This window comes from Cygnus atratus, unplaced genomic scaffold (genome assembly GCF_013377495.2).
Source record: "Cygnus atratus isolate AKBS03 ecotype Queensland, Australia unplaced genomic scaffold, CAtr_DNAZoo_HiC_assembly HiC_scaffold_73, whole genome shotgun sequence".
NCBI lineage: Eukaryota > Metazoa > Chordata > Aves > Anseriformes > Anatidae > Cygnus > Cygnus atratus.
In genome coordinates, this window is record NW_026110198.1 from 59,984 (window position 1) to 77,000 (window position 17,017).

Below are 17,017 nucleotides of genomic sequence, written 5' to 3' on the forward strand. Positions count from 1 at the left end.
TGTCTCCTATTTAAGCGGAACCTCCTATGTTCCAGCTCGCACCCATTGCCCCTTGTGCTATCATTGGATGTCACCGAGAAGAGCCTGGCTCCATCCTCCTGACGCTCACCCTTTACATATTTATAAATGTTAATAAGGTCACCCCTCAGTCTCCTCTTGTCCAAGAGGATCTTATCCAACGCACTCAGTCCTCGTCTTCAGCATGACCCCATACGGTATGGGACGTGGCTCTGGCCAGTTTGGGCCAGCTGTCCTGGCGGCATCCCCTCCCAGCTCCTGGTGCACCCCTTGACTGTGCGTAAGCACTGCTCTGCAACAGCTAGAAGATCGGTGTGTTATCAGCATCCCTGTCATCCGAAATCCAGAACCCAGCTCCATACCAGCAATATTCTGTGATTAAAGGCAAGCATGGAGAGAGTATCAGGCTAATGAAGAAAAGCCATCTCGGAAGAGACCGAACCCAGGAGCGGGCCCCAATGAATCAAGAACAGAGTGCCACTTCAAAGAGGCGAGACTCCCACCGTGGGGTTGGGAGTCAGCCACGCATCCCCAGCAAAGGTTCAGTGGGTTTAGGATGTCGTGTAGGCAAGAACAGTTTGTGCAGCACAGGCAGTTCTGAGGGAGAGAGGTGCTCCATTTTGGATAGAAAAGCAGTCCTTGTTCTATCAAAAGGGAAAATTGCTTTCCCAGAGCAATTCCTCCTTCTCAGCCCGTTGCTCTTCTAGTTCCTTGCTTTTGCCCTTGGTGGTGGTATCTTGAGGAAGTCTCAGGTTCTTAGGTACCCTTAGGCTGCACTTGCAGGAGGCCAGCAGCGCCTTCCAAGGCCGCTGCAGGTTCCCAGGCCCGGTTCCCCGGCTGGCAGGCATTCTCTGCTGCCAGGTTTTAGGAGCCTTTTGCTCCTCTTCTGCTTTTTGCCTTTTCCCCAGTTGGGCCAGGTCACCTTTGTGGCTCCCAAATGGCTTCTCATCCCCCAGCCTCACTTGGGGACCCGCCACCCGCAGCCATTCCCCATCAACAGCAGTCGTCCCCAACCCACTTGGCGGCGCGGACAGCGGGAGAGGGCTGCGTTCAGCCCCCCCGCTGACCTATGCAGGAAGAAGTGGAGGCAGAGGCTTTGCAGGGTGGAAAAGTCATAATTTATTCCTGGGGTAATTGTGGCTGCCACCCCCAGCCCGTCCCCAGGTGAGGCCCGGTCGCTGCTCAGTTGCGGGGCCTGGCGTGGCGGCCCGCGTGGTCGCCAGACCCCGGCTCCTCCAGTTGGACCCGACGTAGCCAGGCGATGTACTCGGCTATGTCCTCGGCGTCGGGGTACTGCAGGGACCGTGGCAGCCTGTGCCCGTCCTGCTCCGAGTGCCAGGAGCGGCTGCGGACGAGCCGTCGTGCTTCGGCGGGGCTGCGCTCCCTGCGCCGTGGCGAGACGCTGCGCGAGCGGTAGCTGGAGGGGCTCCTCTGCCGCTGCTGCTGCTGCTGCTGCCGCTCCAGCCCCGCGTTGCGCTGCAATCCCCGGCGGGGCCGGCGGGGCGAGGCGTCGTGCTGGGCGGGCGGCACCACGAGTGCGATGGTCCCAATACGCCCGCGGCACAGTGGGCAGGTGGCTCTTCGAGTGGCCCAGGGCAGGATGCACCCCAGGCAGAAGGAGTGCCTGCAGGGGTCCACACGAGCCGTGCTGGACAGCCGGCCCAGGCAGATGGGGCACGTCTCGTCCCCAGGGGCCTCCTCCTCTGGCTGCTCCTGATGGTTCATGGTGCCTGCAGCTGCCGCGCTGTGGAGTTGGTTGTCCCCTGTGGTAGGCTGCCCCGGGGCCAGGTGGTTATCAGCAGCCTCTGGTCCTCAGCACCTCCGCTGCGGGTCGCCGGCAGGACGTCGACGCTTCGTGTCTCGCTGGCTTCACCTCGACGCCTCGCGTGCCACCAGCAGGACTACTACAGAGAGAACCAAGAAGAAAATATTCCAGCAGCAAATATACGTTAGCTTTCTAGGTTCAACAAAGTTGTCTGTAGTACTATAGCACTAAATATTCTTAGTACGGATTACAAACATTGCTATTAAAATGGCAAATATGATAGGTTACAGTGGGCAAGACCCTACTTAGGACAGATGAGGTACATATACGTAGATATATTTGATGACATTACCGAAGAACCTCGATGGCTAGTGTGCAAAAAGAATGGCTTTGCGTGTGCCTCGTGCAACACCTCCGCCTCGCTCCTTCCAGCAATGGCACGTCGAGCTCTCGAGTACCACCAGCCGGACTGGCCGCAGGCACGCCGCTCAGGGCTCTTATAGCCAGCCACCTTTTGTGAGGCCGTAGGGCGACAGTGACGGTGTGGTGGCATCACAAGGGTGTCGAGGTGCCCCTGATGTCAGCACCGCCAGAGGTCTCCTGGCTGCGGTGAGACAATGCTGACGTGAGATGGCTGCTCCACGCTGACAGGAGCCACGCCTGCCAGGCTGGGGTCCAGGCCAGGAGGTCGGCCTGCGGCCTGGGACCTGCCCCTGGGAGCCAGGGATGTCCTTGACGTGCAGCTGGACACCCGAGCGTTGGACACATCCTGAAGAGAGCACGGAAACGACGAGTATAGAACACAAAATATGGAACAATAACCTGAAGGGAGTTAAGAAAGCGCTGTTAAGAAAGAATACCTGCTTTCTAATTCCCCAAAACGAGCCTTGGAAAGCTACGGGGCTTTTTGCGTTTCACCATTGAGAAGGACACAAGAAGAAAGTGAGGAACAACTTATCGCCTGGGAAGGTGGAAATTGGCCAGAGAAAGTGGCAACGTGCATGAGAAATCTAGGGTTGTTTAGAGAAAACCAGGAACATGACCACCTCTTGTCTGTCCCGCGAGGATGAGAGAAATGAACAGCGCCTCAATGGTTACCTGAAGTGGTGGCGTTCTACGCCATCCTATGAACCCTGCGTGGTATCAAAAGGGCCTGTTTTTTACCCAGCAGGAAGCTCCCAGAAGGGCTGGGGATGGAAGGGACCTCTGGAGGTCATCTGCTCCAACCCCGTCCTGCCCAAGCAGGGACACCTAGAGCTGGACGCCTGCTGGGCACTGCTGACAAGAGCCTGGCTCCGTCTTCTTTGCATCCTCCCTTTGGGGGTGTCTAGACGTTGCTAAGATCCCCCTGAGCCTTCTCTGGCCAGGATGAATGTGCAGTGATGCACAGTCACACAATGACAGAACGTTAGGGATTGGAAGGCACCTTGAAAGATCATCTAGTCCAATCCCCCTGCCGGAGCAGGAACACCTAAATCATGTCAAACAGGAATGCATCCAGGAAGTCTCAGGTTCTTAGGTACCCTTAGGCTGCACTTGGAGGAGGCCAGCAGCGCCTTCCAAGGCCGCTGCAGGTTCCCAGGCCCGGTTCCCCGGCTGGCAGGCATTCTCTGCTGCCAGGTTTTAGGAGCCTTTTGCTCCTCTTCTGCTTTTTGCCTTTTCCCCAGTTGGGCCAGGTCACCTTTGTGGCTCCCAAATGGCTTCTCATCCCCCAGCCTCACTTGGCGACCCGCCACCCGCAGCCATTCCCCATCAACAGCAGTCGTCCCCAACCCACTTGGCGGCGCGGACAGCGGGAGAGGGCTGCGTTCAGCCCCCCCGCTGACCTATGCAGGAAGAAGTGGAGGCAGAGGCTTTGCAGGGTGGAAAAGTCATAATTTATTCCTGGGGTAATTGTGGCTGCCACCCCCAGCCCGTCCCCAGGTGAGGCCCGGTCGCTGCTCAGTTGCGGGGCCTGGCGTGGCGGCCCGCGTGGTCGCCAGACCCCGGCTCCTCCAGTTGGACCCGACGTAGCCAGGCGATGTACTCGGCTATGTCCTCGGCGTCGGGGTACTGCAGGGACTGTGGCAGCCTGTGCCCGTCCTGCTCCGAGTGCCAGGAGCGGCTGCGGACGAGCCGTCGTGCTTCGGCGGGGCTGCGCTCCCTGCGCCGTGGCGAGACGCTGCGCGAGCGGTAGCTGGAGGGGCTCCTCTGCCGCTGCTGCTGCTGCTGCTGCCACTCCAGCCCCGCGTTGCGCTGCAATCCCCGGCGGGGCCGGCGGGGCGAGGCGTCGTGCTGGGCGGGCGGCACCACGAGTGCGATGGTCCCAATACGCCCGCGGCACAGTGGGCAGGTGGCTCTTCGAGTGGCCCAGGGCAGGATGCACCCCAGGCAGAAGGAGTGCCTGCAGGGGTCCACACGAGCCGTGCTGGACAGCCGGCCCAGGCAGATGGGGCACGTCTCGTCCCCAGGGGCCTCCTCCTCTGGCTGCTCCTGATGGTTCATGGTGCCTGCAGCTGCCGCGCTGTGGAGTTGGTTGTCCCCTGTGGTAGGCTGCCCCGGGGCCAGGTGGTTATCAGCAGCCTCTGGTCCTCAGCACCTCCGCTGCGGGTCGCCGGCAGGACGTCGACGCTTCGTGTCTCGCTGGCTTCACCTCGACGCCTCGCGTGCCACCAGCAGGACTACTACAGAGAGAACCAAGAAGAAAATATTCCAGCAGCAAATATACGTTAGCTTTCTAGGTTCAACAAAGTTGTCTGTAGTACTATAGCACTAAATATTCTTAGTATGGATTACAAACATTGCTATTAAAATGGCAAATATGATAGGTTACAGTGGGCAAGACCCTACTTAGGACAGATGAGGTACATATACGTAGATATATTTGATGACATTACCGAAGAACCTCGATGGCTAGTGTGCAAAAAGAATGGCTTTGCGTGTGCCTCGTGCAACACCTCCGCCTCGCTCCTTCCAGCAATGGCACGTCGAGCTCTCGAGTACCACCAGCCGGACTGGCCGCAGGCGCGCCGCTCAGGGCTCTTATAGCCAGCCACCTTTTGTGAGGCCGTAGGGCGACAGTGACTGTGTGGTGGCATCACAAGGGTCTCGAGGTGCCCCTGATGTCAGCACCGCCAGAGGTCTCCTGGCTGCGGTGAGACAATGCTGACGTGAGATGGCTGCTCCACACTGACAGGAGCCACGCCTGCCAGGCTGGGGTCCAGGCCAGGAGGTCGGCCTGCGGCCTGGGACCTGCCCCTGGGAGCCAGGGATGTCCTTGACGTGCAGCTGGACACCCGAGCGTTGGACACATCCTGAAGAGAGCACGGAAACGACGAGTATAGAACACAAAATATGGAACAATAACCTGAAGGGAGTTAAGAAAGCGCTGTTAAGAAAGAATACCTGCTTTCTAATTCCCCAAAACGAGCCTTGGAAAGCTACGGGGCTTTTTGCGTTTCACCATTGAGAAGGACACGAGAAGAAAGTGAGGAACAACTTATCGCCTGGGAAGGTGGAAATTGGCCAGAGAAAGTGGGAACGTGCATGAGAAATCTAGGGTTGTTTAGAGAAAACCAGGAACATGACCACCTCTTGTCTGTCCCGCGAGGATGAGAGAAATGAACAGCGCCTCAATGGTTACCTGAAGTGGTGGCGTTCTACGCCATCCTATGAACCCTGCGTGGTGTCAAAAGGGCCTGTTTTTTACCCAGCAGGAAGCTCCCAGAAGGGTTGGGGATGGAAGGGACCTCTGGAGGTCATCTGCTCCAACCCCGTCCTGCCCAAGCAGGGACACCTAGAGCTGGACGCCTGCTGGGCACTGCTGACAAGAGCCTGGCTCCGTCTTCTTTGCATCCTCCCTTTGGGGGTGTCTAGACGTTGCTAAGATCCCCCTGAGCCTTCTCTGGCCAGGATGAATGTGCAGTGATGCACAGTCACACAATGACAGAACGTTAGGGATTGGAAGGCACCTTGAAAGATCATCTAGTCCAATCCCCCTGCCGGAGCAGGAACACCTAAATCATGTCAAACAGGAATGCATCCAGGAAGTCTCAGGTTCTTAGGTACCCTTAGGCTGCACTTGGAGGAGGCCAGCAGCGCCTTCCAAGGCCGCTGCAGGTTCCCAGGCCCGGTTCCCCGGCTGGCAGGCATTCTCTGCTGCCAGGTTTTAGGAGCCTTTTGCTCCTCTTCTGCTTTTTGCCTTTTCCCCAGTTGGGCCAGGTCACCTTTGTGGCTCCCAAATGGCTTCTCATCCCCCAGCCTCACTTGGCGACCCGCCACCCGCAGCCATTCCCCATCAACAGCAGTCGTCCCCAACCCACTTGGCGGCGCGGACAGCGGGAGAGGGCTGCGTTCAGCCCCCCCAGCTGACCTATGCAGGAAGAAGTGGAGGCAGAGGCTTTGCAGGGTGGAAAAGTCATAATTTATTCCTGGGGTAATTGTGGCTGCCACCCCCAGCCCGTCCCCAGGTGAGGCCCGGTCGCTGCTCAGTTGCGGGGCCTGGCGTGGCGGCCCGCGTGGTCGCCAGACCCCGGCTCCTCCAGTTGGACCCGACGTAGCCAGGCGATGTACTCGGCTATGTCCTCGGCGTCGGGGTACTGCAGGGACCTGTGGCAGCCTGTGCCCGTCCTGCTCCGAGTGCCAGGAGCGGCTGCGGACGAGCCGTCGTGCTTCGGCGGGGCTGCGCTCCCTGCGCCGTGGCGAGACGCTGCGCGAGCGGTAGCTGGAGGGGCTCCTCTGCCGCTGCTGCTGCTGCTGCTGCCGCTCCAGCCCCGCGTTGCGCTGCAATCCCCGGCGGGGCCGGCGGGGCGAGGCGTCGTGCTGGGCGGGCGGCACCACGAGTGCGATGGTCCCAATACGCCCGCGGCACAGTGGGCAGGTGGCTCTTCGAGTGGCCCAGGGCAGGATGCACCCCAGGCAGAAGGAGTGCCTGCAGGGGTCCACACGAGCCGTGCTGGACAGCCGGCCCAGGCAGATGGGGCACGTCTCGTCCCCAGGGGCCTCCTCCTCTGGCTGCTCCTGATGGTTCATGGTGCCTGCAGCTGCCGCGCTGTGGAGTTGGTTGTCCCCTGTGGTAGGCTGCCCCGGGGCCAGGTGGTTATCAGCAGCCTCTGGTCCTCAGCACCTCCGCTGCGGGTCGCCGGCAGGACGTCGACGCTTCGTGTCTCGCTGGCTTCACCTCGACGCCTCGCGTGCCACCAGCAGGACTACTACAGAGAGAACCAAGAAGAAAATATTCCAGCAGCAAATATACGTTAGCTTTCTAGGTTCAACAAAGTTGTCTGTAGTACTATAGCACTAAATATTCTTAGTATGGATTAGCAAACATTGCTATTAAAATGGCAAATATGATAGGTTACAGTGGGCAAGACCCTACTTAGGACAGATGAGGTACATATACGTAGATATATTTGATGACATTACCGAAGAACCTCGATGGCTAGTGTGCAAAAAGAATGGCTTTGCGTGTGCCTCGTGCAACACCTCCGCCTCGCTCCTTCCAGCAATGGCACGTCGAGCTCTCGAGTACCACCAGCCGGACTGGCCGCAGGCGCGCCGCTCAGGGCTCTTATAGCCAGCCACCTTTTGTGAGGCCGTAGGGCGACAGTGACTGTGTGGTGGCATCACAAGGGTGTCGAGGTGCCCCTGATGTCAGCACCGCCAGAGGTCTCCTGGCTGCGGTGAGACAATGCTGACGTGAGATGGCTGCTCCACGCTGACAGGAGCCACGCCTGCCAGGCTGGGGTCCAGGCCAGGAGGTCGGCCTGCGGCCTGGGACCTGCCCCTGGGAGCCAGGGATGTCCTTGACGTGCAGCTGGACACCCGAGCGTTGGACACATCCTGAAGAGAGCACGGAAACGACGAGTATAGAACACAAAATATGGAACAATAACCTGAAGGGAGTTAAGAAAGCGCTGTTAAGAAAGAATACCTGCTTTCTAATTCCCCAAAACGAGCCTTGGAAAGCTACGGGGCTTTTTGCGTTTCACCATTGAGAAGGACACGAGAAGAAAGTGAGGAACAACTTATCGCCTGGGAAGGTGGAAATTGGCCAGAGAAAGTGGCAACGTGCATGAGAAATCTAGGGTTGTTTAGAGAAAACCAGGAACATGACCACCTCTTGTCTGTCCCGCGAGGATGAGAGAAATGAACAGCGCCTCAATGGTTACCTGAAGTGGTGGCGTTCTACGCCATCCTATGAACCCTGCGTGGTGTCAAAAGGGCCTGTTTTTTACCCAGCAGGAAGCTCCCAGAAGGGTTGGGGATGGAAGGGACCTCTGGAGGTCATCTGCTCCAACCCCGTCCTGCCCAAGCAGGGACACCTAGAGCTGGACGCCTGCTGGGCACTGCTGACAAGAGCCTGGCTCCGTCTTCTTTGCATCCTCCCTTTGGGGGTGTCTAGACGTTGCTAAGATCCCCCTGAGCCTTCTCTGGCCAGGATGAATGTGCAGTGATGCACAGTCACACAATGACAGAACGTTAGGGATTGGAAGGCACCTTGAAAGATCATCTAGTCCAATCCCCCTGCCGGAGCAGGAACACCTAAATCATGTCAAACAGGAATGCATCCAGGAAGTCTCAGGTTCTTAGGTACCCTTAGGCTGCACTTGGAGGAGGCCAGCAGCGCCTTCCAAGGCCGCTGCAGGTTCCCAGGCCCGGTTCCCCGGCTGGCAGGCATTCTCTGCTGCCAGGTTTTAGGAGCCTTTTGCTCCTCTTCTGCTTTTTGCCTTTTCCCCAGTTGGGCCAGGTCACCTTTGTGGCTCCCAAATGGCTTCTCATCCCCCAGCCTCACTTGGGGACCCGCCACCCGCAGCCATTCCCCATCAACAGCAGTCGTCCCCAACCCACTTGGCGGCGCGGACAGCGGGAGAGGGCTGCGTTCAGCCCCCCCGCTGACCTATGCAGGAAGAAGTGGAGGCAGAGGCTTTGCAGGGTGGAAAAGTCATAATTTATTCCTGGGGTAATTGTGGCTGCCACCCCCAGCCCGTCCCCAGGTGAGGCCCGGTCGCTGCTCAGTTGCGGGGCCTGGCGTGGCGGCCCGCGTGGTCGCCAGACCCCGGCTCCTCCAGTTGGACCCGACGTAGCCAGGCGATGTACTCGGCTATGTCCTCGGCGTCGGGGTACTGCAGGGACCGTGGCAGCCTGTGCCCGTCCTGCTCCGAGTGCCAGGAGCGGCTGCGGACGAGCCGTCGTGCTTCGGCGGGGCTGCGCTCCCTGCGCCGTGGCGAGACGCTGCGCGAGCGGTAGCTGGAGGGGCTCCTCTGCCGCTGCTGCTGCTGCTGCTGCCGCTCCAGCCCCGCGTTGCGCTGCAATCCCCGGCGGGGCCGGCGGGGCGAGGCGTCGTGCTGGGCGGGCGGCACCACGAGTGCGATGGTCCCAATACGCCCGCGGCACAGTGGGCAGGTGGCTCTTCGAGTGGCCCAGGGCAGGATGCACCCCAGGCAGAAGGAGTGCCTGCAGGGGTCCACACGAGCCGTGCTGGACAGCCGGCCCAGGCAGATGGGGCACGTCTCGTCCCCAGGGGCCTCCTCCTCTGGCTGCTCCTGATGGTTCATGGTGTCTGCAGCTGCCGCGCTGTGGAGTTGGTTGTCCCCTGTGGTAGGCTGCCCCGGGGCCAGGTGGTTATCAGCAGCCTCTGGTCCTCAGCACCTCCGCTGCGGGTCGCCGGCAGGACGTCGACGCTTCGTGTCTCGCTGGCTTCACCTCGACGCCTCGCGTGCCACCAGCAGGACTACTACAGAGAGAACCAAGAAGAAAATATTCCAGCAGCAAATATACGTTAGCTTTCTAGGTTCAACAAAGTTGTCTGTAGTACTATAGCACTAAATATTCTTAGTATGGATTACAAACATTGCTATTAAAATGGCAAATATGATAGGTTACAGTGGGCAAGACCCTACTTAGGACAGATGAGGTACATATACGTAGATATATTTGATGACATTACCGAAGAACCTCGATGGCTAGTGTGCAAAAAGAATGGCTTTGCGTGTGCCTCGTGCAACACCTCCGCCTCGCTCCTTCCAGCAATGGCACGTCGAGCTCTCGAGTACCACCAGCCGGACTGGCCACAGGCGCGCCGCTCAGGGCTCTTATAGCCAGCCACCTTTTGTGAGGCCGTAGGGCGACAGTGACTGTGTGGTGGCATCACAAGGGTGTCGAGGTGCCCCTGATGTCAGCACCGCCAGAGGTCTCCTGGCTGCGGTGAGACAATGCTGACGTGAGATGGCTGCTCCACGCTGACAGGAGCCACGCCTGCCAGGCTGGGGTCCAGGCCAGGAGGTCGGCCTGCGGCCTGGGACCTGCCCCTGGGAGCCAGGGATGTCCTTGACGTGCAGCTGGACACCCGAGCGTTGGACACATCCTGAAGAGAGCACGGAAACGACGAGTATAGAACACAAAATATGGAACAATAACCTGAAGGGAGTTAAGAAAGCGCTGTTAAGAAAGAATACCTGCTTTCTAATTCCCCAAAAGGAGCCTTGGAAAGCTATGGGGCTTTTTGCGTTTCACCATTGAGAAGGACACGAGAAGAAAGTGAGGAACAACTTATCGCCTGGGAAGGTGGAAATTGGCCAGAGAAAGTGGCAACGTGCATGAGAAATCTAGGGTTGTTTAGAGAAAACCAGGAACATGACCACCACTTGTCTGTCTCGCGAGGATGAGAGAAATGAACAGCGCCTCAATGGCTACCTGAAGTGGTGGCGTTCTACGCCATCCTATGAACCCTGCGTGGTATCAAAAGGGCCTGTTTTTTACCCAGCAGGAAGCTCCCAGAAGGGTTGGGGATGGAAGGGACCTCTGGAGGTCATCTGCTCCAACCCCGTCCTGCCCAAGCAGGGACACCTAGAGCTGGACGCCTGCTGGGCACTGCTGACAAGAGCCTGGCTCCGTCTTCTCTGCATCCTCCCTTTGGGGGTGTCTAGACGTTGCTAAGATCCCCCTGAGCCTTCTCTGGCCAGGATGAATGTGCAGTGATGCACAGTCACACAATGACAGAACGTTAGGGATTGGAAGGCACCTTGAAAGATCATCTAGTCCAATCCCCCTGCCGGAGCAGGAACACCTAAATCATGTCAAACAGGAATGCATCCAGGAAGTCTCAGGTTCTTAGGTACCCTTAGGCTGCACTTGTAGGAGGCCAGCAGCGCCTTCCAAGGCCACTGCAGGTTCCCAGGCCCGGTTCCCCGGCTGGCAGGCATTCTCTGCTGCCAGGTTTTAGGAGCCTTTTGCTCCTCTTCTGCTTTTTGCCTTTTCCCCAGTTGGGCCAGGTCACCTTTGTGGCTCCCAAATGGCTTCTCATCCCCCAGCCTCACTTGGCGACCCGCCACCCGCAGCCATTCCCCATCAACAGCAGTCGTCCCCAACCCACTTGGCGGCGCGGACAGCGGGAGAGGGCTGCGTTCAGCCCCCCCGCTGACCTATGCAGGAAGAAGTGGAGGCAGAGGCTTTGCAGGGTGGAAAAGTCATAATTTATTCCTGGGGTAATTGTGGCTGCCACCCCCAGCCCGTCCCCAGGTGAGGCCCGGTCGCTGCTCAGTTGCGGGGCCTGGCGTGGCGGCCCGCGTGGTCGCCAGACCCCGGCTCCTCCAGTTGGACCCGACGTAGCCAGGCGATGTACTCGGCTATGTCCTCGGCGTCGGGGTACTGCAGGGACCGTGGCAGCCTGTGCCCGTCCTGCTCCGAGTGCCAGGAGCGGCTGCGGACGAGCCGTCGTGCTTCGGCGGGGCTGCGCTCCCTGCGCCGTGGCGAGACGCTGCGCGAGCGGTAGCTGGAGGGGCTCCTCTGCCGCTGCTGCTGCTGCTGCTGCCGCTCCAGCCCCGCGTTGCGCTGCAATCCCCGGCGGGGCCGGCGGGGCGAGGTGTCGTGCTGGGCGGGCGGCACCACGAGTGCGATGGTCCCAATACGCCCGCGGCACAGTGGGCAGGTGGCTCTTCGAGTGGCCCAGGGCAGGATGCACCCCAGGCAGAAGGAGTGCCTGCAGGGGTCCACACGAGCCGTGCTGGACAGCCGGCCCAGGCAGATGGGGCACGTCTCGTCCCCAGGGGCCTCCTCCTCTGGCTGCTCCTGATGGTTCATGGTGCCTGCAGCTGCCGCGCTGTGGAGTTGGTTGTCCCCTGTGGTAGGCTGCCCCGGGGCCAGGTGGTTATCAGCAGCCTCTGGTCCTCAGCACCTCCGCTGCGGGTCGCCGGCAGGACGTCGACGCTTCGTGTCTCGCTGGCTTCACCTCGACGCCTCGCGTGCCACCAGCAGGACTACTACAGAGAGAACCAAGAAGAAAATATTCCAGCAGCAAATATACGTTAGCTTTCTAGGTTCAACAAAGTTGTCTGTAGTACTATAGCACTAAATATTCTTAGTATGGATTACAAACATTGCTATTAAAATGGCAAATATGATAGGTTACAGTGGGCAAGACCCTACTTAGGACAGATGAGGTACATATACGTAGATATATTTGATGACATTACCGAAGAACCTCGATGGCTAGTGTGCAAAAAGAATGGCTTTGCGTGTGCCTCGTGCAACACCTCCGCCTCGCTCCTTCCAGCAATGGCACGTCGAGCTCTCGAGTACCACCAGCCGGACTGGCCGCAGGCGCGCCGCTCAGGGCTCTTATAGCCAGCCACCTTTTGTGAGGCCGTAGGGCGACAGTGACTGTGTGGTGGCATCACAAGGGTGTCGAGGTGCCCCTGATGTCAGCACCGCCAGAGGTCTCCTGGCTGCGGTGAGACAATGCTGACGTGAGATGGCTGCTCCACGCTGACAGGAGCCACGCCTGCCAGGCTGGGGTCCAGGCCAGGAGGTCGGCCTGCGGCCTGGGACCTGCCCCTGGGAGCCAGGGATGTCCTTGACGTGCAGCTGGACACCCGAGCGTTGGACACATCCTGAAGAGAGCACGGAAACGACGAGTATAGAACACAAAATATGGAACAATAACCTGAAGGGAGTTAAGAAAGCGCTGTTAAGAAAGAATACCTGCTTTCTAATTCCCCAAAACGAGCCTTGGAAAGCTACGGGGCTTTTTGCGTTTCACCATTGAGAAGGACACGAGAAGAAAGTGAGGAACAACTTATCGCCTGGGAAGGTGGAAATTGGCCAGAGAAAGTGGCAACGTGCATGAGAAATCTAGGGTTGTTTAGAGAAAACCAGGAACATGACCACCACTTGTCTGTCTCGCGAGGATGAGAGAAATGAACAGCGCCTCAATGGCTACCTGAAGTGGTGGCGTTCTACGCCATCCTATGAACCCTCCGTGGTATCAAAAGGGCCTGTTTTTTACCCAGCAGGAAGCTCCCAGAAGGGTTGGGGATGGAAGGGACCTCTGGAGGTCATCTGCTCCAACCCCGTCCTGCCCAAGCAGGGACACCTAGAGCTGGACGCCTGCTGGGCACTGCTGACAAGAGCCTGGCTCCGTCTTCTTTGCATCCTCCCTTTGGGGGTGTCTAGACGTTGCTAAGATCCCCCTGAGCCTTCTCTGGCCAGGATGAATGTGCAGTGATGCACAGTCACACAATGACAGAACGTTAGGGATTGGAAGGCACCTTGAAAGATCATCTAGTCCAATCCCCCTGCCGGAGCAGGAACACCTAAATCATGTCAAACAGGAATGCATCCAGGAAGTCTCAGGTTCTTAGGTACCCTTAGGCTGCACTTGTAGGAGGCCAGCAGCGCCTTCCAAGGCCGCTGCAGGTTCCCAGGCCCGGTTCCCCGGCTGGCAGGCATTCTCTGCTGCCAGGTTTTAGGAGCCTTTTGCTCCTCTTCTGCTTTTTGCCTTTTCCCCAGTTGGGCCAGGTCACCTTTGTGGCTCCCAAATGGCTTCTCATCCCCCAGCCTCACTTGGCGACCCGCCACCCGCAGCCATTCCCCATCAACAGCAGTCGTCCCCAACCCACTTGGCGGCGCGGACAGCGGGAGAGGGCTGCGTTCAGCCCCCCCGCTGACCTATGCAGGAAGAAGTGGAGGCAGAGGCTTTGCAGGGTGGAAAAGTCATAATTTATTCCTGGGGTAATTGTGGCTGCCACCCCCAGCCCGTCCCCAGGTGAGGCCCGGTCGCTGCTCAGTTGCGGGGCCTGGCGTGGCGGCCCGCGTGGTCGCCAGACCCCGGCTCCTCCAGTTGGACCCGACGTAGCCAGGCGATGTACTCGGCTATGTCCTCGGCGTCGGGGTACTGCAGGGACCGTGGCAGCCTGTGCCCGTCCTGCTCCGAGTGCCAGGAGCGGCTGCGGACGAGCCGTCGTGCTTCGGCGGGGCTGCGCTCCCTGCGCCGTGGCGAGATGCTGCGCGAGCGGTAGCTGGAGGGGCTCCTCTGCCGCTGCTGCTGCTGCTGCTGCCGCTCCAGCCCCGCGTTGCGCTGCAATCCCCGGCGGGGCCGGCGGGGCGAGGCGTCGTGCTGGGCGGGCGGCACCACGAGTGCGATGGTCCCAATACGCCCGCGGCACAGTGGGCAGGTGGCTCTTCGAGTGGCCCAGGGCAGGATGCACCCCAGGCAGAAGGAGTGCCTGCAGGGGTCCACACGAGCCGTGCTGGACAGCCGGCCCAGGCAGATGGGGCACGTCTCGTCCCCAGGGGCCTCCTCCTCTGGCTGCTCCTGATGGTTCATGGTGCCTGCAGCTGCCGCGCTGTGGAGTTGGTTGTCCCCTGTGGTAGGCTGCCCCGGGGCCAGGTGGTTATCAGCAGCCTCTGGTCCTCAGCACCTCCGCTGCGGGTCGCCGGCAGGACGTCGACGCTTCGTGTCTCGCTGGCTTCACCTCGACGCCTCGCGTGCCACCAGCAGGACTACTACAGAGAGAACCAAGAAGAAAATATTCCAGCAGCAAATATGCGTTAGCTTTCTAGGTTCAACAAAGTTGTCTGTAGTACTATAGCACTAAATATTCTTAGTACGGATTACAAACATTGCTATTAAAATGGCAAATATGATAGGTTACAGTGGGCAAGACCCTACTTAGGACAGATGAGGTACATATACGTAGATATATTTGATGACATTACCGAAGAACCTCGATGGCTAGTGTACAAAAAGAATGGCTTTGCGTGTGCCTCGTGCAACACCTCCGCCTCGCTCCTTCCAGCAATGGCACGTCGAGCTCTCGAGTACCACCAGCCGGACTGGCCGCAGGCGCGCCGCTCAGGGCTCTTATAGCCAGCCACCTTTTGTGAGGCCGTAGGGCGACAGTGACTGTGTGGTGGCATCACAAGGGTGTCGAGGTGCCCCTGATGTCAGCACCGCCAGAGGTCTCCTGGCTGCGGTGAGACAATGCTGACGTGAGATGGCTGCTCCACGCTGACAGGAGCCACGCCTGCCAGGCTGGGGTCCAGGCCAGGAGGTCGGCCTGCGGCCTGGGACCTGCCCCTGGGAGCCAGGGATGTCCTTGACGTGCAGCTGGACACCCGAGCGTTGGACACATCCTGAAGAGAGCACGGAAACGACGAGTATAGAACACAAAATATGGAACAATAACCTGAAGGGAGTTAAGAAAGCGCTGTTAAGAAAGAATACCTGCTTTCTAATTCCCCAAAACGAGCCTTGGAAAGCTACGGGGCTTTTTGCGTTTCACCATTGAGAAGGACACGAGAAGAAAGTGAGGAACAACTTATCGCCTGGGAAGGTGGAAATTGGCCAGAGAAAGTGGCAACGTGCATGAGAAATCTAGGGTTGTTTAGAGAAAACCAGGAACATGACCACCTCTTGTCTGTCTCGCGAGGATGAGAGAAATGAACAGCGCCTCAATGGTTACCTGAAGTGGTGGCGTTCTATGCCATCCTATGAACCCTGCGTGGTATCAAAAGGGCCTGTTTTTTACCCAGCAGGAAGCTCCCAGAAGGGTTGGGGATGGAAGGGACCTCTGGAGGTCATCTGCTCCAACCCCGTCCTGCCCAAGCAGGGACACCTAGAGCTGGACGCCTGCTGGGCACTGCTGACAAGAGCCTGGCTCCGTCTTCTCTGCATCCTCCCTTTGGGGGTGTCTAGACGTTGCTAAGATCCCCCTGAGCCTTCTCTGGCCAGGATGAATGTGCAGTGATGCACAGTCACACAATGACAGAACGTTAGGGATTGGAAGGCACCTTGAAAGATCATCTAGTCCAATCCCCCTGCCGGAGCAGGAACACCTAAATCATGTCAAACAGGAATGCATCCAGGAAGTCTCAGGTTCTTAGGTACCCTTAGGCTGCACTTGTAGGAGGCCAGCAGCGCCTTCCAAGGCCGCTGCAGGTTCCCAGGCCCGGTTCCCCGGCTGGCAGGCATTCTCTGCTGCCAGGTTTTAGGAGCCTTTTGCTCCTCTTCTGCTTTTTGCCTTTTCCCCAGTTGGGCCAGGTCACCTTTGTGGCTCCCAAATGGCTTCTCATCCCCCAGCCTCACTTGGCGACCCGCCACCCGCAGCCATTCCCCATCAACAGCAGTCGTCCCCAACCCACTTGGCGGCGCGGACAGCGGGAGAGGGCTGCGTTCAGCCCCCCCGCTGACCTATGCAGGAAGAAGTGGAGGCAGAGGCTTTGCAGGGTGGAAAAGTCATAATTTATTCCTGGGGTAATTGTGGCTGCCACCCCCAGCCCGTCCCCAGGTGAGGCCCGGTCGCTGCTCAGTTGCGGGGCCTGGCATGGCGGCCCGCGTGGTCGCCAGACCCCGGCTCCTCCAGTTGGACCCGACGTAGCCAGGCGATGTACTCGGCTATGTCCTCGGCGTCGGGGCACTGCAGGGACCGTGGCAGCCTGTGCCCGTCCTGCTCCGAGTGCCAGGAGCGGCTGCGGACGAGCCGTCGTGCTTCGGCGGGGCTGCGCTCCCTGCGCCGTGGCGAGACGCTGCGCGAGCGGTAGCTGGAGGGGCTCCTCTGCCGCTGCTGCTGCTGCTGCTGCCGCTCCAGCCCCGCGTTGCGCTGCAATCCCCGGCGGGGCCGGCGGGGCGAGGCGTCGTGCTGGGCGGGCGGCACCACGAGTGCGATGGTCCCAATACGCCCGCGGCACAGTGGGCAGGTGGCTCTTCGAGTGGCCCAGGGCAGGATGCACCCCAGGCAGAAGGAGTGCCTGCAGGGGTCCACACGAGCCGTGCTGGACAGCCGGCCCAGGCAGATGGGGCACGTCTCGTCCCCAGGGGCCTCCTCCTCTGGCTGCTCCTGATGGTTCATGGTGCCTGCAGCTGCCGCGCTGTGGAGTTGGTTGTCCCCTGTGGTAGGCTGCCCCGGGGCCAGGTGGTTGTCAGCAGCCTCTGGTCCTCAGCACCTCCGCTGCGGGTCGCCGGCAGGACGTCGACGC

General features: G+C 59.4%; 4 protein-coding genes across 11 annotated transcripts in view; all 4 read right to left on the reverse strand.

Moving 5' to 3' along the window:
- Window positions 1-8,360, reverse strand: part of LOC118256537 (E3 ubiquitin-protein ligase Topors-like) — a 32,377-nt gene extending 24,017 nt beyond the window's left edge. Inside the window, exon 1 of one of the 3 annotated variants that reach the window (XM_035563618.2) lies at window positions 7,881-8,360. The gene's annotated coding sequence lies outside the window, so the exon portion shown is untranslated. Of the gene's footprint in view, window positions 1-2,294; window positions 2,753-2,829; window positions 2,858-7,880 lie in introns of those variants that run through there. The other 2 variants (XM_050716983.1, XM_050716984.1) reach the window with 2 other exon arrangements.
- On the reverse strand, window positions 595-15,383 carry LOC118256540 (E3 ubiquitin-protein ligase Topors-like). Of its 6 annotated transcripts, none has more exons than XM_050716982.1 (3): window positions 14,819-15,383; window positions 2,136-2,195; window positions 595-1,922 (listed from the first exon to the last, which is right to left on the reverse strand). In XM_050716982.1, exon 3 carries the CDS (start codon window positions 1,741-1,743, stop codon window positions 1,201-1,203), a length of 543 nt encoding a protein of 180 aa, XP_050572939.1. In that variant the 5' UTR covers window positions 1,744-1,922; window positions 2,136-2,195; window positions 14,819-15,383; the 3' UTR covers window positions 595-1,200. The 6 variants fall into 6 exon arrangements, with proteins under 6 accessions (XP_050572939.1, XP_050572938.1, XP_050572936.1 ...); XM_050716981.1 differs by lacking the exon at window positions 2,136-2,195 and adding an exon at window positions 9,711-9,770; XM_050716979.1 differs by lacking the exons at window positions 2,136-2,195; window positions 14,819-15,383 and adding an exon at window positions 9,711-10,224.
- On the reverse strand, window positions 2,859-14,512 carry LOC118256536 (E3 ubiquitin-protein ligase Topors-like). The gene is made up of 2 exons (XM_050716986.1): window positions 12,981-14,512; window positions 2,859-2,881 (listed from the first exon to the last, which is right to left on the reverse strand). Exon 1 carries the CDS (start codon window positions 14,364-14,366, stop codon window positions 13,824-13,826), a length of 543 nt encoding a protein of 180 aa, XP_050572943.1. The 5' UTR covers window positions 14,367-14,512; the 3' UTR covers window positions 2,859-2,881; window positions 12,981-13,823.
- Window positions 6,173-16,943, reverse strand: LOC126913770 (E3 ubiquitin-protein ligase Topors-like). Its single transcript, XM_050716985.1, has 2 exons — window positions 16,469-16,943; window positions 6,173-6,370 (listed from the first exon to the last, which is right to left on the reverse strand). The coding sequence occupies exons 1-2, from the start codon at window positions 16,888-16,890 to the stop codon at window positions 6,250-6,252; spliced, it is 543 nt and encodes a 180-aa protein (XP_050572942.1). The 5' UTR covers window positions 16,891-16,943; the 3' UTR covers window positions 6,173-6,249.
- Between the last annotated feature and the right edge of the window lie 74 nt (window positions 16,944-17,017).

What these genes read in the sequence shown, in the direction of transcription:
- LOC118256540 (XM_050716982.1), bottom strand. Translation starts at nt 1,743, where the DNA reads ATGAACCATCAGGAGCAGCCAGAGGAGGAGGCCCCTGGGGACGAGACG.
- LOC118256536 (XM_050716986.1), bottom strand. Translation starts at nt 14,366, where the DNA reads ATGAACCATCAGGAGCAGCCAGAGGAGGAGGCCCCTGGGGACGAGACG.
- LOC126913770 (XM_050716985.1), bottom strand. Translation starts at nt 16,890, where the DNA reads ATGAACCATCAGGAGCAGCCAGAGGAGGAGGCCCCTGGGGACGAGACG. An exon ending in GACGGGCACAGGCTGCCACG is followed by an intron (nt 6,371 to 16,468) that starts GTCCCTGCAGTG and finishes AGGCTGCCACAG; the next exon opens with GTCCCTGCAGTACCCCGACG.